Source organism: Lissotriton vulgaris, chromosome 2_2 (assembly GCF_964263255.1).
Source record: "Lissotriton vulgaris chromosome 2_2, aLisVul1.2, whole genome shotgun sequence".
Taxonomy (NCBI): Eukaryota; Metazoa; Chordata; class Amphibia; order Caudata; family Salamandridae; genus Lissotriton; species Lissotriton vulgaris.
The window spans coordinates 332,742,308-332,765,450 of record NC_141688.1 but is presented as its reverse complement, the minus strand read 5'-3'; the positions used below and the strand labels follow the sequence as shown (position 1 = coordinate 332,765,450).

General features: G+C 46.5%; 1 protein-coding gene across 1 annotated transcript in view; it reads right to left on the bottom strand.

Annotated features, from left to right (window-relative positions):
* The window catches only part of LOC147729422 (uncharacterized), a 285,971-nt gene extending 263,115 nt beyond the window's left edge, over window positions 1-22,856 (bottom strand). Inside the window, 2 exon segments of the mRNA XM_086959845.1 lie at window positions 1,088-1,263; window positions 22,692-22,856. Of these exon segments, the coding sequence (XP_086815971.1) occupies window positions 1,088-1,139 (52 nt within the window). The 5' untranslated portion in view covers window positions 1,140-1,263; window positions 22,692-22,856.
* Between the last annotated feature and the right edge of the window lie 287 nt (window positions 22,857-23,143).

The following is a 23,143-nucleotide window of genomic DNA, read 5'->3' as shown; positions in this document are numbered from 1 at the left end:
AACGCATCCAAGCGTACTTCAGCAATATGATAAAAACTGAGGTCACTGCACTGGTTACCTTTCAACTGTACTTACTTGACTGGTGGGTACTTAAAGAGTATTATTACGGTATCACATATCCAAGTGTACTTCAGCAATAACGTAAAAGCCGAGCTCAGTGCATCAGCTACCTTTCAACAGTACGTACTAGACTACTGTGTATTAAAAGAGTTTTATTGTGTATCACATACCCAAGCGTACTTCAGCAATAAGGTAAAAGCTGAGCTCACTGCACCGATTACCTTTGAACTGTATTTACTAGACTACTGCATATTAAAAGTATTACTACAGTATCATGTACCCAAGCGTATTTGCTGCGCATTAAAAAAGTATTATTACAGTTTGACATATCCAAGCATACTTCAGCAATGAAGTAAAAGCTGATCTCAGTGCATCGGTTACTTTTCAACTGTATTTACTAGACTGCTGTGTATTAAAAGAGTATTATTACAGTATAACAGATCCAAGCGTACTTTAGCAATAAGGTAAAAGCTAACCGTTACCTTTCAACTATACTTATTAGACTGCTGAGCATTAAAAGAGTATTATTACAGTATAACATATCCAAGCGTGCTTGCTGCGTATTAACCGCATCGCTGCTGCGGCGATTTTTGCGCTGTGCGGCTTTTTTCGATTTACCGCGTTACATGACGAGCTCAGCTCGTCATCAGCACACGCCACCCGTGGCTGATGACGAGCTGAGCTCGTCATCAGCAGCGAAGGGGTTAAAGAGTTATTACAGTATCACATATCCAAGCGTACTTCAGCAATAAAGTAAATGTTGATCTCAGTGCATCGGTTACTTTTCCACTGTTTTATTAGACTAATGCGTATTAAAAGACTATTATTACAGTTTCACATACCCAAGCGTACTTGCTGTGCATTAAAAGAGTATTATTACAGTTTCACATATCCAACTGTACTTCAGCATTGGGGTAAAAGCTGAGCTAAGTGCACTTGCTGACTCTCTATTCTCCTCACAGGACTAGTGATTAGTAAGAGCATAATTGTTCACACACTAGTAATGAGAGGAGGACTGTCCACGTACCTGAGCCCTCGTCAGTGCTGCTTTCGCCTTCTTTATCACCACAGTGATCCATGAAACAAGGGACGTGTGCGTGGTCCCACAAATCAACAGCATGTGCGTGCTCCCACAAATCATTGGCGTCTATGTGGCCCCACAAATGAACGGCGTGCGTGAGGTCCCACAAATCAACGGCTCAGCTGAGAAATTTGAAACAGATAAAATGTTACAGAAAGTAGAACACAACTCATGCCAATTGAAAACACTAAAAGTTATCAATTAAACAACTACTTTCATGTTTAATTCCTTAAATATTTTTGAAAAGTCAACTGTTTCTCCAAACTCAATCAGTGCATCTAGTCCAGTCTGTCTGTATGACTTGCATCTTGTTGAGATTTTTTTAAATAATAACTTTAGTTTTTGACAACTTTAGAATCTAAGTAATTGTATAAAATACAAATGGTTACGGTTTAACCTCCCGTGCGGGGTAGCGCAGGGATCGGCCACATCCTCGACCCTATTCAAGATCTATGTCACTCCGCTGGCCAGTACTGTCAGAGATTTTGGCTTCTCTTTGGTCTCATGTGCTGATGACTCTCAGTTCATTGTATCAATTTCTAAACAGCATGAAGTGACTGCCATCAGCTTCCACATCTGTCTGTCTGAAATCATGCGTTGGCTGTGCCAAAATTTCTTGAAAATCAACACTGAGAAAACTGAGGTAATGGAGTTTGGCAGGGGCCCTACCCTGTGGAATCAATCATGGTGGCCCTCTGAGGCATGTGAATGTCCATGCCCGACCCTTAAGGCTAGGAATTTAGGAGTGGCGTTTTCATAACCAACTAAAATTTGCTGTCCAGATAAATCGCCTAACGTCCTCATGTTTTTTCTTATTAAAGACCCTGCGTAACATTTTCCCTTATATTCCTCAGGAACTTAGAAAAACTGTGCTGATAGCTCATGCACTCTATTGGAGAATTGACAAGGCCAACTGATTAAACGGCAGTCATTACAAAATGCAGCGGCTCAACTGTTATTAAATATCCCCACGGGTCATCCCACCTCTGCCGGTGTAAGAGCATTGCATTGGCTTCCTATTCAGCAGCGACTGGACCCATAAGGCACTCTACGGAGGTGGAGGTGGAGCTGGAGACATACAAAAACTGTAAACCTGGTACGCCCCCGAAAAATCCAAGATCCACAAAGGCAGTTCTAGTACCAATGTCTAATATCCGAAGCTCGCGATGGGGAGGTAGGAGTCTATCCCACTGTGCAGTTTCTTTGTGGAATAAAATGCCATTGCCATGAGTTTGCAGCCAAACAGACAGCTTGTCAGGAAATTACCTAAAACGTGGCTGTTTCCTCACAAATAAGTATTACGAGTAATAGAGCAGCCTCTTTTTTTTTCTTTAAAGTATTTATAATGTGCACCCTCGTACACTAAGGGATATCCCGGGGTCCAACCTCCTCTTTGCCAGTTCCAATCAAGACCCTGAAGTGGGTCCAAGCATGTCTTCAACTTTCTCCGGAATGCTAACAAGTCGGGCCCTGCAAATAGATTCTGGGATAGATTATTCCAATGCTAAAAAACAAGCATTTGCAATGCAATCGCTCTCGCTTTTGAGACCTTATATGTATTTAGCTATGCAGCACCTTAGCCTGGGCGCAGAAACATCTACTGTTTTTTAACATGGAGGGAAAGTAAGCAGCAACTGCGTGACACGCATGGGAACACATGCAGCGAAATATTGGTGCAAGAAACTCTGCTGTAAGGGAGTGGGAGGAGGTCTACGTTGGTCCTTGTTGTTTTATTGATTCTTTAACCCGTTGCCAGCGCTGAAAATATTCTGCGCTAGTGCGGAACGTTCCATTGTGCGAATGAGATTGGAACGTTCAGCGGACGTGCGCACCACTAGCGAGGTAGTGCGCGCACTAGTGTGGTCACTGGCGTGTTGAACCTCTCCTAAAATCCCTGTCAAGCCAGCAGAGTAACGCAAGGCGGGTGATGCAGTTTTATGTTAGCTGACTGAGAAAAAGAAACAGTTTCATGAAAGGCTTAACATCCCTATGACAGCAGTTAAAGAATCCGCAAAACAGAGAGATCTCAAAGGCCCACCACGGCCTGCTCTTCCGGGGGTGCTCGGAGAAGTGTAGGACGGTGTCAGACAGGCATGTTGTTCTCTTTGATCCAGTGTCTGTAAACATTGAAAACAAACGCACAGCTTCACATCTCATGACCACGTACGCACATGCATATATGTGTATAGTGCCAGCTTGATTTAAGGAGTTATAAATAAATGTGTAGCACTCCAAATACTATCACTAATTACAAAACAATAATTAAATACCCGAATACCACTGATCTTTTATGAAAGAAGAGAGAGGGAAGTGAGAATACAGTCTCTGCCTTAAACGTACAATGTCCAACCAGGAATCCTGGGCTCAACTCCCAGCTTCCCCACTTGACCAACCTGTGTGATCAGAGCCTGGTGGATATTCCATTTGACCAGTTATGAATGTTTTACTGGCTACAGTTGTGGATGTGTGTTCCTTTGACAGTAGCCAGTATATGTCCTCTGCGCGTCCTGGTTTATATGTAGGCGTTACTCTAGAAGCACATCTGAAACCAAAATGCACTATTTGAGTCATATAAAAAGTTGTGAGGTGTCCTGGAATCAAATGGAATCTTCTCCATAGAACTTAGGAATACTTAGGCTACTAAACGGAGCCAGTGGAAGCCTTTTATACCTGGTCAACTTGAATTTGCACCAGAGAATGTTTGCATATAGCAGTGCTTAATTTGAGCCGGTGGTTGCAGGTGTGCGGCACCCGCACTTAATCTTCAACACCAGTGGTTATAGCTCCGACCCAAAGGTCATGGTCACCCATTAAGGACACATTCATTTTTTGTAGGCATGGGGAAAATAAAGTGATTTGCCGAGAATCACAGGATGGATTCCACTGACGCCGCGAGTGGAACCTGGTTCCCCAACTCCAAAGTCTGCAGCTCTGAACATTATTTTATTTTTTATTTATTTAATGCGATTTTATATAGCGCAAACTTTACCCGAAGGTGTCAGAGCGCTTTACATAAGAACCAGTTGCAAAACATAAGGACTAAGGATTATATGTGTTACATAAAAGATACAAACAGAAAAAATTGCAAATGTACAAGATGTAAAGTCACACAAAGAAGAGACTGGTGATTATAGGGAAGGGCTACGGATGGATATACTCTAAGAGTCACACAGGAATGGTAGAGAGTACAAAGGTCTACGCATATACTAGTGGTTAGAGTTATCTCTATATACATAGGGAAGGGATACGGATGGATATACTCAAAGAGTCACATAGGAATGGTAGAGAGTACAAGGTCTACTGCATATACTAGTGGTTAGAGTTATCTCTATATACATAGGGAAGGGATACGGATGGATATACTCTGAGTCACATAGGAATGGTAGAGAGTACAAAGGTCTACTGCATATACTAGTGGTTAGAGTTATCTCTATATACAGAAAACCAGAGTTCCATTAAGTGGGGTCGGAGGGGGGATGCAGTTGGAGGGGGGATGCAGTCACAGCACCACGGGAGGGACAGAGAAGGGCAGAAAAGTGAGACAAACGAGACAAGGAAGCAGATAGTAACGAGGAAGACAGCGAGGAGTGTGTCAGAGGCAATAAGAGAGACAATAGAAGGGTCGCTAGGACAGAGGGGGAGGTCAGAGATAGCGAAAATGGCAGAGGAGAAAGGTAGAAGAAGAAGCGATTCGTAAAAAGAAAATGGCGGGGAGCACAAAAGTCCAAGTCCGAAAGTCCAGAAAGAGGGCTGCCATAGCCAGCAAGTCCGGGGGGAGAAAGGCAGTCCACAGTAAAGTCACAGCCTCATCGTCCATGAGGAGCCTTGGGCAGAGGGGTTCGATCCGGAGATCAGGCCCGTGCTGCAGAACCACAGGGCATTCCGGTAATGGCAGTGGCCCCAAACCGGCAGCAGGTCAGGAGGCAGGCCAGAAAATCCGAGAGAGGGCTGCAGGATTTACAGGAGGCCTGAGAGAGGTTAGGGCGAGCCAGTGGAAGCGCCGATCGCCATCTGAAGGTCGCCGCCGGCCGCCATCTTAAAGTCAGGCAGGCGCTGGCAGGATTCCCTCGGTGGGGGTCGCCGCCAAAGTGAAGCTGGATATTATGTCCCGTCAGCTGCGAAAATCAGCGAAAGTCTCGGCAGGCCACATCCTCTACCCGCCTGCAGGGTTTCATGGTTAGTAGTTAGTTCTGTTATAGGCGGCGCTAAAAGGAGCAATTGTCTGAGACAAGCTGCCTCCTGACTAGAGCCCCAGCACTTATTTTTTCACAAATTTACCACTGGCATATAGTAAAACGCAGGTTGAGTGACTGAAGTTGAATGAACTTTAATTAATACAGGCCCCTGATTAGTTATTACCACTGTGCCAAGTATGCATGGTTGCTTATTCTGTGGGCTGTCTCAGGGGCTCTGAAGTTGATGTAAGGTGGAAATACTGTCAATAACTTCAAGCTAAATTTAAATATTTAGAGAAGAAGAGCCAGACTAGAAGAAAAGACCAGAATATTTATAGTAACATTGCTTGCACGGCCAATTAAAGCCAGATCACTAACTTTTCCAGCAGAAACGTAGACGCTGTGCTTTTGTGCTTGGCGTAACCTATGCTCCAGAATATTACCACAAAGGAGAATATAGAAAAAAAACTCTCAGACAGTTTATCGTGCCTATTTTGAAAGGTAAATACTCTGCTAAATCAGTTTCCATTGATTTAAGGCTGAAAAGGATTGATTAAGAGTAAAGCAAACTGGCGCAATACTGCCGCTAAATTTACATTTTAGTGCCGCAAAATTTCCATTTTTGTGCCGCTAAATTTGCAAATCGATGCCGCAATATCCTGGGGGGTCTGACTGTAGGGGGCCAACTTGGAGTGACCATGGGACAAGGTGGGATTTAATTTGGGACGGTTTACAGCTCCAGAGGAATCCCTGCTTGTGATGTCCAGTTCAGAATTCCACAAAGCATAGGAATGGACTTTGGGACTGCCATAAGGTAACTCAGTTTAAAATCAGGGGATAACAGGCAGAGAGAGAGAGCTGGGCTGTGTCAGAGGTGAGCCTTATGGGTGACACTTTATGCTGCTGAGCCGAGCGCGTATGCCCATGTAATACTGGTGATATTAGAAAGAGCCCTTTTAGCAGTGAAACTGCCTAGTCTGCTTTCTGTGGTAATAACAAATGCACGTGAGTGTAAATAGTGCGTGCACACAATATCCAAAGTGATGCGACACCCGGTTCTTTTTTAAGTAAACCAAATGTAATACAACAATAACACGTTGCGGGCCTGATTTTGACACTGGTATTACTCATATCGCCTAATTTTGCGCACTTCATTTCTTTTATGTAGCGCCTGGTGGTGACTGAAGGCACAAAAACATTGAGAGAGCGGTGTTTTAACTTGTCATCTACTTATTTTTTAATGTTGAGTGGTGTGAGGATGTGAGAAATAACATTTTTTTCCAGCAATTTTATGAAAATTATACATAATGAGAAAATGTTGGTCACCAGTATCTCATGTCATGTTTTTATGCAAGGACATTTACTGCTTGTAAACTGTCACCAGCACAGGAACTGATTGACTCGCAGGTAGACATTTCATTTTCTAGGCTCCTGCAGATATAAATTACCCAAACAATGTGAAATCTTACAAACTTCACTTCATTCTAAACAGGAATTGTGCGGGCAAATATGAACATTTGGCCTTGGCTTATGGCGGCGTTGACCGGCTGTCTGCTGTGCTGCTTGTGCAGAATTCCTCTCTGCACTTGCTTTTTTCCCGTGGAGTCCCGGACCTTTGGTGCCCATGGGGGCTCACAGAGTGCATGAAAACAACCACTCCAGCTCAAACAGTAATAATAATTATCCACATTGGTAACGCGCAAACGTATCAGCCCTGAGGGTGTCAAGCTGCCGAGGGGGTCTATCGGGGAGATTGGGGGCCATATGTATGAAAGTACCGATTTGAGATTCTGAAATAGTGATTTTTAAGAAATCGCTATTTCAGAATCGCAAATTGGTATGTATGTACAAATTCGCTTTTTTTTAGCAAATTCTTAGTATTCCTTAATTGCGATTAGCAAATTGCGAATCGCAATTAAGGAATACTTCCCCATTCGTTTCTATGGGCCAGGAGGCCCATAGGAATGAATGGGAAGGTATTCTCAATTTTGCGATTCGCAATTTGAAAATCGCAAATTGAGAATAATTTCAAGGGTGCAGGGGTGTCCAAAGGACACCCTGTTTCACCCCTGAAATATGCATGGGTGCACATGTGTCGCACATACATGCCCTAAGGGCATGTATGTGCGTCACATGGCACTTTGAAAAATGCTGAAATGTGCATTTTTCAAAGAAATCGCAACTTACCACCAACTAGAAGTTGGTGGTAATTTGCGATTACTTAGGGGCATTTTGATTATTTTTTTGGCTTCATATATTGCATTTAAGGAATCGCTAAATTTGCAATTCCTTAAATCCAATTGCAAAATAAGGAATCGCAAATTTTGCGATTCCTTATTTTGCGTGCAGATTTGTGTGATACATACCATTTACCGAAAATGCGTTCGCAAATGCCGAAATTCTGCGAATTTCGGCGTTTGCGAACTCATTTGGGCTTGATACATATGGCCCTAAGTGAGATATTGCCCAGAGTCACATGATGCTGAGCTGAGCGGCCGCCGGTGAGCGCACAATTAGCCCACGCCCTCCAGAGTCAGCCGTTCTGGCCGCTGCGCCACATCTCTCCCACAGTCTAGTGTTTACACCAAAGTGCACTCAGCAGAGATCTCGAGTTGTGCGTGACAGGCATAGGTAGCTGGCCTAGCCATGCTGGTTTCTTTGCAATTAATAGCTGTAGTTTGTCTTTTTTTTATTAAGGTGGGAGTGAGAAGAAGATTGGAGTGCACAGATCTCAGGTTGCAAGTGGAGGTGTATTTTTGTATACAAGCAGATATAAAGGCGGGACTGCCAGTCTGAAACAACTTAAAAATAAGACAATCCGCATCACCGCACAAAAATGCAAAGTCACGCATTCATAGAGCCTCGTGAGGTTTCTGACAACTAGAGCAGGAGATGAGAGCGCTGCTATTAGCACTAGGGTGACCAACTGGCATGGGAGCAAATTCAGGACGGTGAGTGTAAAAATTCAGGACAAAGGGTCAAAATTCAGGACAAAAATTCCAGACAGGAGGTCAAAAATTCACGACAAAAGTTACGTTTTACAGACACATCAGAAGAGGTCGCGCAATAGTACAGAAATAAGTAAATAGACAACCACTTAAGTACAAGTGAAAAGAAGTTTATATTAGGTTTAGATAATTGTGCACTTCATGGTTTTTCAATATGCGCACAGCTTTGAATAAATGTGCAAGTCTTTTTGAGTTAACAAAACTGTCCCCCTCCACCTTTCCAGCCTCCCAGGGAAACGCCTGATGCCCGTTCCGGACAGTCCGGCCTTGCTACCACCCTCCAATGGTGACCCTCCTCTTCACATAGACCCTCTCTCATGTGTATTTAATTTATTTTATAGTGCTGCTCATCCAAAGTAAGATGGACAGAGTGTCGGAGTGAGTTACATCACAGGCATTTTATTTAGTGACAATGACTCATATAAATGTGAAAGTCAATCTATAGGAAATGTACATAAGATAATGGGGGTTACAAAGTGTAATCATTCTTTCATCCATCATTCAGTCTTTCACCATTCACTCTGTCCTTCTATTTGCCTGCCCATCCATATCAATATTCAACCATTTGCATTGCAACGTATCCATCATCTATCCTTCCATCCATCCATCATTCCACTCATCTATTCCTCCATCCACCCTTTCACTCATCCATCCCACCATTTATCCTTTCACCTTATCCATCCGTAGACTCATCCATCCACTCATCCATCCAGCCATCTACCCATTCAACCATCCAGCCATCATTTCACTTACTCATTCATCCACCCAGTCACTCATCCTTCCACACATTCACCCTTTCACTCATCCAGGGATGAGGAATTTGTATCGCCCGACGCCCGAGACATCTAGATTTATTACCAGGGCAAGAGGTTCAAATGTCTTTTTTGTCCAGAGGACAAGCAGACTTGATATTAGTTCAAATAGGGACAGAACTGCTACTTTCACCGGTTGACTGCTAATCAAGAAATCCGAAGCAGATGCCTTCAATAACTAAAATGATTAAAGGCCTATTATTCGCTGAAAGCCTCTGACTGTAGTCACTATTTGTATGGGCTCGATACTGCCGTTGTGGAATTAAGATTGTTGAAATGCAAAATCGAGCGGCTTTTTTTGCAGACTATAAATCACATGTCATGGAGCAGGATAGCACAGCTCGCATCGGACTGCCAAATAAAATAAAGGAAAGCAGGGGAGGAGGGGAATGGAGGCCCTCTCAGTTCTGCTCCTCGGTTTCTTGCCCGATTACCTTTGCTTTGCTCCTCCTCGTGCATTTCCTTGGGCCTTCTCTCTTGCCCTTGCGCCCTCTGGGCCTTGTCGAATCATCAAAGTCTGCCAGGCGGGAATATATCTGGCATTTTCCTCCCTGGGTCTCTTGGAGTGCACACAAGTCTGCTCATAGTGGGCATTTCCGTTATCTTTTACTTTCCGTGACCGTCACATCTGAGCTGATGTTGGAGGCAAACGCTATTGCTTCCCATTACCCTCTTGTGCTTCCTGCTTGCCTGCATTTTATTTAGTTAGTGTAATAAGTAGAAAATCAGGTGCTTTGTGAAAACGATTTGTTCGGCAGTACTTCATTCTAGCAGCATCTATAAACAAAAGGTATGCTAAAGAAAACATGAAAAGACAGTGCATACTTTTGAAGGTTTGCCTGTAGACAGTTTTCCGATAGTAAATTTTCCATTAATGCCATATATTGAACACATTGAGGGGTTTTTGTAGGAGTTTTAGTGCAGTGCAGAGCATACCTTTGCGGGGGCAGGACAGAAACAAACAGCTGCTGTCAATATAGGCGCCTCCCAATCCTCACAGGGACATTAGCAGGAAAACTTTAGCCCTCAGTAAGAAAACCATTTAAATAATGTTTTAAAAATGGTGGTGTTGTGTTCTCAAGTAGTTACGTACACTTATGTAAATGCCAAGCTGTTTAGCATAACACAAAGGCATTAGCCAAGTGCCAGCAGTTTTGACAGGTAAAGGAAGAGTCCCAGTAGAATAGAACATTTGCCCAAGATCACACATTGTAGTTAAGTGGGCAGCATTCGAAAAGGAGTTCCCTCGTTTGATTGCTAATCTGGCAGCAAGGATACATCTTAAGAAACATGATGAATTGTGTGCATTCAGAGGGCAAACACCTTAGCATTAATTATATCTCAGACATACCCCAAATGGCGCACTGTAAAATGCCCAACAATGCGTTAATGCAGCAAATAAAAAGGAGTTTCTTTAAAATGACGCTGGAGAACTTGCTTTAGTTGTGGAAGGAGTATGATGGGACTGAAGTGTTCAACTCAGTCTCTTGCTTGTAGTGTATATATTAAAGAGGCCTAAGTGTTCTTTCACATCACTAAGGCTTAGAAGTGTCTAGCTGTCAGGCTGTAAACACTTCCGTATGTCTAACAGTCTGTCCTTTGATTTGGCTTCTCTTCCCAGTGCTTTTAATGTGCTCTAACACCTACACCTTGCACTAGGGTTGACCTTAAACAAATCACCACAGAGCACACAGGCTTTAACCCCCAGACAGACAGCACTAAAGCCATTGTGCTTAAAACATTTAGCACACAAATTAGGTAAATACAAGTAGAAGGTCCTTGTGAGAAGTTGGCCTGGTATATAATGCTCACTAATTCTTAGTGATCACTTTGTACCATGCCAAGCAACCCTTATGATGATGGTTGTAATTCAACCTTGTAGACCAGTTATCCTAGTGGTAACGTGGACAAAGCAGTCTTAGGCTAAACTCTGAAAGGCATGTGAAGCCAGCTGTATTACCATACACAACACCCTTGAATACCAAATGAAAGGGACACCACACAGATATATATTGAAAATATATATTGATTTATTAACTATAAAATCCCCTGGACTCTTTATGAGCACAGAAGCACAAGCGTTAAATCACAAGACAGTTTAAAATACACAAAAGTTGCACAATATGGATGAGCCCTAGGGGCCACCTAAACCATATACTAAGAAAGTGGTATAAGAGATACCAATAGGAAAGTGAAGAGGCCTAGGGCCTTGGGAATCGCTGGAGCTATTCGAGACTAGCAGTGACTAAGTCGGGAGAGGCCCACGGGACTCGGGTGCAGTGTTCAAAGTGCACGCACTTTCCAATGTAAAGTCAATGGGGCGTAAAAGTTACACAAAGTTAGTTTAAGGGCACTTCCGCTGAACCTAGAGGAACAAAACTTAAGACACAGACCCTAGAGGTGTGTACCAGTGTAGGGACACCGGCGTTGCAATGTTACCTCACCCACAGGAAGCGGGTGCACAGGGTCGAAGTGGCGTCGGGTTTTGACACGCAGGCTCTTGGCGCTTGAAGCTGAAGATGCTGCAGGCGATGTGAAGGAAAAGTGTCCGGTGGATCCAAGGGTGGATCTGAAGTGGTGAAGACCTGAAAGCAGAGGGGACAATGTTCAAAGTCACTAACCAGTGACCACCGTGGAACCAGATTGGAACCAGGCAAAGTCGGGTGCAAACAGGTGATGAGGTGTTGCTTCTCTCTGCAGCCACGTGGACACGAAGAGGTCAAGGACGTCCAGGAGTCGATCACGAGCTGTCCCTCGAAGGCTCTAGCTGATGGCGGTGTCGGCAACTCGATTGAAGCAAACAAGCCTTGGCTAACGCAAGCCACGGGGAAAGTGAAAAAGGCTTATTACTCGGACCAGCAAGGTCAGAGCGGGTACTCCTTTCTACAGGAGCGAGGGCAGGTCTGGAGCAATCAGACCCACAGTGTAAATCGTAGGTTTCGTCGCCAAGATGGCCGCTGATCACGTGACAAGCGGCCGGGATGGCGAGTCGAGTGGCACAAAGCAAAAGGGCCCCACGCAGATCGTGGAGATGCTGGAGGGCTGATCTTTGGTGCAAATGCTGCTCGGTTGTGGGGCTTCTCAAACCCCAAAGCACAGAGTCGAGGGTGCCTCGGGTGCTGCGCAGTCAGCGTCTCGGGGGTCTTTCAAGATGTCCGCTCCCACGTCTCTCGGTGCCTCCACGGGTCCCTTCTTTGCAGGGACTGTGGATCGGGCTGGGAGAAGTCTGGGAAGCTGGGTCTTGTCAGGCTCTGCACTCGGGCTCCGGCGGGAGGCGGCGGCAAAGCAGACGTCGAGGTGCTGGGTGATGCCTGTGTTCACAGGGTGGCCCCTCCTAGGCTACAAGGGAGATTCTCTTCAGTCTTCTGTGCAGCAGAATGTCGAAGTCCAGTCTTCTTCTTGTTTAAAGTTGATTTCAGGATGATCTGAGTTGCATTGGCACTGCTTCCACTCTTATTCCAATCTAAGGGGAGGATCTCCTGCTAGGTCCCTCCCCTATGGGTGAGACCAGGAAGGGGGGTGGTTACACCCCCTCTCCTTTGTCCAGCTCCTCGCCAGGACTGGGGCTGGAAAGCCCCAGAACCGGTTTGGGCTGGCTTATGCACAGGGACACCTTGTGTGCCCCAGGCATGTCTCAATCTATTCAGCCCTGTCCTACCCAATACACAAAACCCTGTCTGGGGTGGTGCTCGCACCTCCCCAGGCAGGAAACCCTTTGTCCAGGCCCTCCTCGCTGGAAGGACTCCCAGCAGCAGGAGGTCAGACATGTGTCTGTGGTGGCAGCATCCATTTTGTGATGCTGAGGCTCTGGTTAACTTTAACCGGGGTTAAGGCTACACACATGTCGTGTCCCTCTAGAAGGGTGGAATGCTATCCCCGTCGCCAGAACTGGCGAGGGGATAGTATTCCAATTCGTATGACACCTTACTCGACATGTTTTGATAAAGCCAAACCAAAGATAGCATTTAACCACGAGGATTATAATGCACTTAAGAGTATATGGTATGGCAATATCCCGGAACAGCTTAGGGAGTGGTTCCCAACAGCTGCAGACAGGCTCAGCTCATGCTAGAGCACCATCTCATATATTTCCAAGCACTCTGCCTCCAGGATTGATGAGGCCTTCCATAGGAGTGGCTAATAGGAACATATGTGTCCAGTTTAGGGTTAGATATAGGGATACTATATCTAAGCAAGAGGTGATTACACCAACTTACCCCAGCTGAGTGATCAGCCAGTTGTGTCAAATATGGAGGCCAGGCCAGGGGTGGCACAATTCATGCTGCAGCCCCTGGTAGGCCTTGGCTACACCTATGCCCTGGGTACCTATGGTACAGTGTTACAGGGGCCTATAAGGTGAACCAATTCCAATTGTGTTATGCACCTAAGGTACATGGAGTCCATTTTAAGGAGAGAGCAATCAGCCTGGGGCCCTGAATAGCAGGATCCCAGGCCAACTAAGTCAAAAACCAGCTAAACACCAGGCAAAAAGTTTGGGGGTAACCATAGTCAGATATCCACCTTCCTACAGTCCTGTTGAAATAATTGAATTCTAGTACAGAGGTCTTCAAACTGGGGGTGCCAGGCTCATGCTGATAAAAGTGCTTTGTTTCAAGTTGAAAAAATGAATATCCTTAAGCTACTCGGTAATGGCCCATCACTAACACCTTTTGTCATTTATATATTGGCTAGTAGTAGATGTCAAAAGGGAAGGGACTCAATATATTCCTTAAACCCCCCTCTCCCACCACTACTGATAATCACACTGTGAATACTTTTACACTTTATTAAGGCCTGGCTAACCAGAACAGAATGTATGGCAATCGTGTGTTTGACTGCTTTTTTAAAAAGGATAGTATATCTTAACTGCAATATTCAAATGTTAGACATATAGAAATATTTAAACATTGCAAATGTATTAGAATAATCGTAAAAAACTCTTGTTGGCCCGTTTTTTTTATTTTAAAGTTTGAAAACCATTGATAAAGAAAGAACCAACATTTCAATGCTCGGTACAGGAATTCAGTAAGATAGTAGCCAGAAAACAAAATGGATGCATTTACGTAGTGTTCTTTACAGAGGCTACCAGCTTTGGTAAAAAAAAAAAAAACAATGAATGCACCAAAAATAGCCCGTGCCCTACCTAACAACTCCACTATATCTATCCACGTCTAACACACCTATCTACTCATGCATCATAGCAAATTCTAGAACCATCTCTATCCACATCTTTCCAGTCTCTTGCACACCATCAACCCCAACCCTTGTCCCATCTCTAGTTCCTAGTGTAACCCTTTCACCATGCCTTCAGGACTTCAACTTCCAACTCTTCTCTTTCTTCTTATCTAAAGCCTACTGCTATTTTGTAGTTCCCTGTTAAACGCCCCTCCTTTGTCTAACTCTATGGCTAACCTCTCAATTATCCCTCACTCTTCTCTGGCCACCAGCCTAACACCCCATGTAACCACAAAGCCATCAACTGATTCTTAGGGACACTTAAGGCATTTCTAGCTGAGAATCCCTGGGCCACTACTGGCTCGCTTTATAAATCTTACTCTAGCACAGGCAGCCGGTGTAACTCCATCAAGACATCCCTGGCTTCCTGTGTAACCCCTCAGTCCTGATTGGCTTCCCGTGGCTCTCCATGTATTCCCTTACCCATCTATAGAACCCCTCAAAACTGCCTCTCTTCACTAATTGTGATGTGTATGTCTTGAAGTGTCTTTGGTTTTGTCATACATTTAATGACACGCGTGTCACATGATTGTGTGTCAAGGCGTGCCTGGATCATATGATTTACAGTCAGAACCCAATTGCTTGCATTTACCCTACCCACTTTAGTGCACAGGCTCTACAACAAAATCTGTGGTCTCTTGTACTTGTTCTTTAGCTGCTGTCCTCGGGAAGACACTGCCACAGTTTGAAAAGCTGAGGATGCAGTCACTTTTTGGATGTTGGAAGCTGGTGTAACCTCCTCATACAAATATGAGGACTACTATATGTGGCAAATACTGTTACCTCCAACCCAGATACCTTCCTGCGTCATTTCCTTTCCTGTAAATGCCCTAAAACTCCCAATCTTCCCATCTCTACTTCTCCCCATATTAACTTTTTACCCTCCAACACACCATTATTTCTTAAAGCTGCTGGTGGTGTCTTACAAATACAATAAGGTATCAAAATTCTTTCTGAGTTACCCAGTCTCCTGACATGTAAAGCTCAATGTAAAACCGATTCACAATCCGCTTCCACTCAACAGCTGAGGAGTGTTTTGAGGACACAGGATCTTTTAAGCTTTTTTGCTTAGAGATTTCTCCGACCAGCCACCTTCTTCATTCTTCTTCTTGGGCTCCTGCCTAAACCATAGTGTATCTGATTCTAGAAATTCCAGACACTGGGTCAATTTCTTGTTAGCCTGCAGGTAAGCAAGTGATTTTTGGGTCATATCACCCTGCAGACATGATCCCTGTTTGATTCCTTTGAAAGTAGATCAGGAAAACATGTCTATTGTTCTCTGTCTTATGTCTGACGAGGTTACACTAGACCTGGAGAAAGTGATCTGTATTTTCTTACCGGGCACACTACCCTCACTGGAGAATATAGGTTGTGGTAAATGCAGGCCACTCCTGCTAGGAGCTTACTAAAAATGACATTGAGTAGTCCATGCACACTAATTTTGCAGCTCTCCGTCATGTGGAATTTTTGTGTTAAATTTGCAGCATAATTTATGCCACTGCACTTTGGCAAGTATTGCTGGTGAAACCTCACAACTGAAACCACAGCTGTTTTGAAAGCGCTGCCATTTCTTCTAATATGTTGTCCATAGTTATAACGAGATTTAGTCAGCTGTTCATCACGCGCATACCAATGCATTTTCATAGACTAGATTCCTTGCAGTTTGTATAATGGGATATTACAATCCTGCCAGGACTGACAAGATTCACAAGAGAAGAATTTTTACATCCTTCGCCCTGATACTAGCTACTTGCATGGGTTTAGTATTTTCGGACTTTCATTCCTGCACAACCTGTTAGTGTGTACGTTTTACTTAGCTAACACAGGTAAGGCAAATGGTTCTGAAATCTACTGCAGCCTTCCAAGACTTTCCATCAGCTGTTTCCTATGGGAAGACTTGGAAATCCTTTTTGTGAATCTGTAATACAAATTGGGCTTTGTTCAAGAGCCTACTGACTCCTCACCAAGTTTAATGGTACACTGCCTGTCTTTGTGACTGCTAGTAAGACTGCCGTACCTTAGGCATAAACCTGAGCCTTCCTCCCTGGCGGCTTGCTCAACCGTGGGCCCAGACCCAAGAGTTTGCTTTATTACTATTATGTGTTGCAATGTCACACTCACCCACATGAAAATCTTTCACATCATGTGAGATGATCCTTGGATGTTAATTTGACTGAAATATGCAGAACTGTCTCCTAAGAAGAAAGGAATTCTGACTCCTGTCCGTCACTGATGAATTAGAAAAACTATCCTTTCCTCTACTGAAGAAAACATAGCTCTGGTTGAGGCATACTAAAGAATGACATTTATGTCCAACTCTGACTTAGGGCTGGATCCCAGATGTTTTCTGGAGATCAGCTTGGGTCTACAATGTTTGTTACTGTATTTTATTTGCCAATACCTAGTGCAAAATGTATATGTAATATCATGTTTTTCAGTACATACACATCAAGTACATGTATAACAGAAACTGTTTTACCCAATCAAAAGTCAAAAGCGTCACAGTGTAAAGTTAATAGTGCCATAGTCTCCACTACAAATAATATGCACTTTCTTTGGAAGCTCATCTAATTGAATTAAGCAATAGCCTGGGCAAGTTGGTTTCTTTGCAGGGCAAGTAGATTTCTGTAGCATGTTGTCCTTTGGACAAGTACATTTTTTTAAAAATTCCACATCCCTGCTCATCCATCCCTCCATTCAGCCTTTCACCTCATCCATCTGTACACTCATTTATCCACTCTTCCACTCATCCATCCATTCACTCATCCATCCAGCCATCTACCCTTTCACCCATCCAGCCATCTTTTCACATACTCATTCATACACCCAGTCACTCACCCATCCACCCATTCACCCTTTCAGTCATCCATCCTCCCTTTCTCTCTCCATCCCTCTTTCATTTAGCCATCCATCCTTCCATCAGCATGGGGCCCTGAAAGATCACAGGCCTGGGGCATACTGCCTCTTCTGCCCTCCCATTGTGACGGCCCTTCACATTAGAACATGGAAAGGGCTTTAAACGTCCACTAGAGAGATCCCACGCACAGCTTCTCTTTCTTATCCATTGACAGGGAAACAGCTCTTCAGAAGCTCCCACCCTCCCTACACCCATCCTTTGCTCCCATATGTAGGGGCTCCTGTGAGAGGCAGGGGTCTTTGCATACCCAGGTTCATCTATGTGAAGGCACGAGTTAGGGAGTGTGGGGTCTAAAAGCCTGGAGGCTGTTCAGCAAGCCCTCTCGGTCTACTCTGTTTGTCCCCCTCCCATGTTTGCACATAGTGGCAATTATTCATACGCCAAACCCCTTAAGTTAAGGAATGTCAAAGGTGCAGTCAGAAAAGACAAAAATATTAAATATGACGTACAAACATATGCATCTTTGGTCAATTTAAAAGTCCTGAAAAAGACTCTGAGGAGGGTTTCGGGCTGGACTGAAATGAAGGGGGGCTTACTGGTAGCCTTTCGGTTGTAGCTCTACTCCCAGGTTGTTCACATCATGGCATCATTTGCTGCAAGGCTTGAAATCAAGGTTGATCGCAGATCACAGCATTAGTCATCAGTATGTCTATTCCCGCACATGACCTTTACTAGTTGTACAAGGATGTTGCAAAGTTAAGAATGTCATCACACTGTATGTGACGTTACCTGTCGCTCTGAACCGTAGTGCAGTTGCCTCCGTGGATACCACAGCTGCCAGGAAGGCTTACGCAAGTGCGACTCGTTTATCTTTTTTGTTTTCAGCCAATTAGCTACTCTCGCCAGGAAGAGTCTGCATTGGCTCCCGATCCATCTTAGGATCACTTTTAAAATTCTGTGCCTGGTCTTCAGTTCCCTATCAGGTGGAGGTTCAGAAGCCATTGGCTCCCTTCTTGTCCCCTACACCCCTAGAAGAAGCCTTTGTTCTGCCTCTAAGAATCTCCTATCTGTCTCCCGAACAAACAGAGTCAGATGGGGTGGAAGGGCTTTCTCCTCTATAGCCCCTAAACTGTGGAATGACCTCCCTTCCGAGTTAAAAGCACAACCGCCTATGGCCTTTTTAAGAAAGCATTAAAAACGTGGCTTTTCATCGAGGCCTATCAGTAGCATGTTCTCTGATTCTGGACAATATTTGGTTAGGCGCCTTGACGCCCGTTGGGCAAAGTTGCGCGTTATAAATTGCTTTTCATTCATTCAATAAAACACTCCATGCCGGGATTTTGATGCTCATATTTATAATTTGCTTTTGGCTAAAAGGCCAGAACTGGTTTAGTGTTTCATACATGACATGGGCCCTTTCGACTCCTTTGGCTGGGTCTACTTTGCAAAAGCCATGCCCTCCGTACACTGTCACTTTGCAGCCAGACACTCACCACTGGCCTCAGAGCCCTACACTTTGCAACTCGGTGATACAAGAACCACATTCCATGGGCTTGTCCCCCCAACACACAGAGGCATGCCCCCCCACCAGAGTACTGTGCTGTCCTTGTCCTTTACACCCCAACGCTGTCATCCATATGGTTCGGATCAAGGTCCCTGGGAGCAGTGTTCTTCAAAGCCATGGCCCTGCAGGCCTGCTCTTCCCAGCACTGCCACTCACACCACCCGCATAGGACACATCCAAATACAGCATCGGCAGCTAAACAGCCAAGCCTTACCTGTTACTCACAATCAGAGGCGCAACATAGCCAAATTTCGTGCCGGGGTGGTGGGTTAGGGCTACTACAAATTTCGGAGGCTTTGTGGGGGGCTAATTCTTCCAGCAATCGTCAGGGAGTGTGGAGATGAAGGGGTGGAAAAAACTAAAAAGCTTCGTTAACGCATAAATGGTCTTTTAAAGACCTATGAAGTACTTGGGTGCGGCTATGTGTGTGCTCAGAGAAGTGCGAGGCGCGCCATCAGAGCTGAGGGTGCTGGCAGGGGAACAGTGATGTTCCCCAAGCCAATGCCCAAAATTACGGTCAAAAGGGATTCTCACGGACAACGGACGTGGGGTCCAAATTACGGACGGTCGGTGAAATTTACGGACGGTTGGACACCCTAATTAGCACTCATCTGTAGCTCAGTGTATGTGACAGTCTAGTGCACTGCTCTGCAGCGGCAGTCACGTGACATGGCGTCACAAGACTGCAACATTGTGTCCATTAATCGCCATGGCTCGATTAGCGGGCGGCAGTTATGTTTAAGTTCTGTTTGGCACAGGCAGCCCACCGTTCCTCGCACTGCAGCCTGTGGCTTTCATCGTGCAAATGGTTCTCTGCGACCGGTTGGCCGCACGAGACTCGTCATCATTTGGCTCTCCATCACTTACATTCAGGTCTGTAATACCAGACTTTAAAAATATTTAATTTTAGAGTGTCACTGATCAGCGCTCCGCTCAGCTGACACGTCATGATACGATGGTAACCACTTACCGCCGGCTGGTGGTGAGCGTCGACTAAACAGAACAGGCTGAGAATATAGCCTTCCTCTGCTTTTTTGTCTCATCGACGGCCCAGGCCACCGAGGCTCCGTGGCATTGCAGGCTTCGGATATCAGCGTTGGTATTTCTCAAGGAGTGCGAGACACAGAACTGCAGTCAATTGCTGCTTCATGTTCTATCCTGAAAGAGGCTCCTCAGACTGCTCTCTGAGCTGCGTTTGAGTTTAGCTGCACTTAATAAACATCCAGCTGCAACTCAAACTAGCATCATTAATCACAAGTGTACAGTCCTCTGTGCATCTCTCTGCTCAGCTGACAGTGGGACCAGCTACCAGAGACTTGTTGCGACCGTGGCACACATTTATTTAGGGCTCATTCTCAATATATTTCATTTTAAGCTGAGCGTGCTTCTCCATGAACCTATAGCTCACGGCTGGTGTCCTCAGGCTACGCTGAAATGGTGCCTCTGTAGGCTGGCCCGCCTGGACTGGTTATGAATAAAGAGTGAAGAAAGATATGCATAATTCTCGCCTCCATGTCCTTAATAGAATTGAAACTTTCCTCAATGGTTACTAGGACATTTTTTATCACTTGTTAAAACAGGCACGTAGCATGGTTGGTACTCCGCAATGTGGACAGCACTGCTACCCTTTGGTACGTCGATGTGGAGAAAGGAACGATTGCGAAGCTGTACGTGGATAGTTGTAGATGCTGTGACACTGAACCGCTAATACTCCTGGGACGTTGGCACAGCAAGGATCAAAATGGCCGATATGCTGGGTTTACACTGTCGCCGACCTGCCAGTTAGGACTTCCAAGATGGAGGACACAACTAAATAGCAGACACTTAAAATGCCAAGTGATGCCACAGGAAGGATCCATGAACTGCCAAAAGAAATGCACTCCTCTGTTTTTAGCAGCAGAAATGCAGAAAGCGAGCAGTAGTTGCAGTCTCCAAAAACGAACTGGGTGCTGCCAGCGCAAACTTGGGTTTATGATGAGTCTGAAATCTTAGAAACGTCGAGAAGACACCGTAGGGAGCCAGAATCAACAGGTGACATCGGGTCCAGCCATGCAGTCAGTTCATCGCCACAAAACATGTAGTAAAGATGCTGGATTCAGAGGATTTTACAGATTAGGTTTATTTCTAAAAGACGACACAGCTGTGGAGGACCAAGGAATCAAGCACACTCCACCAGGACCAGGGCACAGAACAACTCTTAATTTTCAACATAAACCTTTTTTAGAACAGCTGAACCTTCTGCTGGTGTTCCTAGGATAGTGTGTGAGCTGGCAGGATGTTCAGCTTATGCACTACAATACATGTCCTATAGTACAGCGCATGTGCAGGGCTGCAGCTGACAGAGCCCGAAGGCTGCTGGTCTGATTCCACCTCATGAATCTTTTCTCCGCCAGGCCACACTCCCTGACTCCTTACCTCATTCTTGCAGATTCTTGTTCACCTCCGCTTTCTATCTTTATAGTTATTTGTCGTCTCTGTCTTTTCCTCCTGGTTTCTCCCAGGTCACAATTTGATGATGAAAAATTAATCTCGGCCCCCACAGATGAGTGCTGAGGCTCACCATCCACAGCCACCATAGAAATGCCTCTCTTGTTCCCAAATGAGCACTTTGATGCCACTCATAGCCCATGTATATGTGCGGGGGTCTCGTGCCATCTATACCTCCATCACTGCCCCCTGACTGCAGCAGCTCATCCTCCTGCTGCTGCCAGCGGTCTCACAGCGGGTGGTGGATGCTGTTCTGTCACTGGCACCGGTGGAGACAAGTAGTGGGTACCAACCCAGCAGTGCTGATCTCATGCCAGCCAGGCCAGGAGAGGAAGGGAGTGTGTGCCACCAGGGGTGAGGTCTCTGCACCCATGCCAGCAGGATCAGCTCACCCTGAGGGGGCAGCACCCTCGGTGCCAGGGGTGGGGTCTCTGCACCCATGGAGTGTGTGCCACCAGGGGTGAGGTCTCTGCACCCATGCCAGCAGGATCAACTCACCCTGAGGGGGCAGCCCCCTCGGTGCCAGGGGTGGGGTCTCTGCACCCATGGAGTGTGTGCCACCAGGGGTGAGGTCTCTGCACCCATGCCAGCAGGATCAACTCACCCTGAGGGGGCAGCACCCTCGGTGCCAGGGGTGGGGTCTCTGCACCCATGGAGTGTGTGCCACCAGGGGTGAGGTCTCTGCACCCATGCCAGCAGGATCAACTCACCCTGAGGGGGCAGCACCCTCGGTGCCAGGGGTGAGGTCTCTGCACCCATGCCAGCAGGATCAACTCACCCTGAGGGGGCAGCACCCTCGGTGCCAGGGGTGGGGTCTCTGCACCCATGGGGTGTGTGCCACCAGGGGTGAGGTCTCTGCACCCATGCCAGCAGGATCAACTCACCCTGAGGGGGCAGCACCCTCGGTGCCAGGGGTGGGGTCTCTGCACCCATGGGGTGTGTGCCACCAGGGGTGAGGTCTCTGCACCCATGCCAGCAGGATCAACTCACCCTGAGGGGGCAGCACCCTCGGTGCCAGGGGTGGGGTCTCTGCACCCATGGGGTGTGTACCACCAGGGGTGAGAGGGCCAGCTCACCCTGGGGCGAGGGGTGCTGAGGGGGCAGCGCTGGGGCAGCACCCTCGGTGCCAGGGGTGGGATGGACCCAGGCCCACCAGGAGCCAGACCCCCCCTCACAGCTCACAGACTCCACACTCTGCCTGGGAGGGCCTGCTGGGGGTGGAGGGGAGCTCTGCTCTCCACACCCTGCCTGGGTCCGGCCCCTCCTGGGGGGAGCCCTGCTGAGGGATAGGGGGGTTTTGGTGAAGGGAGGGGGGTTAGTTCCTGCTCCTTGGGGGGGGCATCTGCTGGGTTTAGCCCCTCTCCCCCCCCTCACAGCCCTCCACGGGGGGGGCGCCACCAGGGTTCACTCACCTCCTCCTCGGCCCTCCGCCGGCTCTCCCTCCCGTGCCGGTGGCGCGGGCTCCAGGGCCGGGGCCGGGGTGACCCCGCAGCGGCCGCAGCAGAACCGGGGCCGGCGCACAGCTCGGCGCTGGGTCGCAAGGACCCGTCCGCTGCGCATGCGCACACAGGGTCCGTGGCCTCAACCCAATGCGTATGCGCACAAGCGTTGGAGCTGGACCCAGTCCGCATGCGCACAAGAGTCCGAACACTACCCAGTCCGCATGCGCACAGCGTGACTGCTTCACGCATGCGTAGAATGTGAGGCTGAATGCATGCACGCTTTCGCCACCTACCCACTGCGCATGAGCAGAGTTAGAAACGTCCCACCAAATCACTCTGCGCATGCGCAAACCAGACGTATCACACCAATGCGTATCGTACTCCAAATCTGTAACAATATAGTACGCATGTGCCATTCAGAA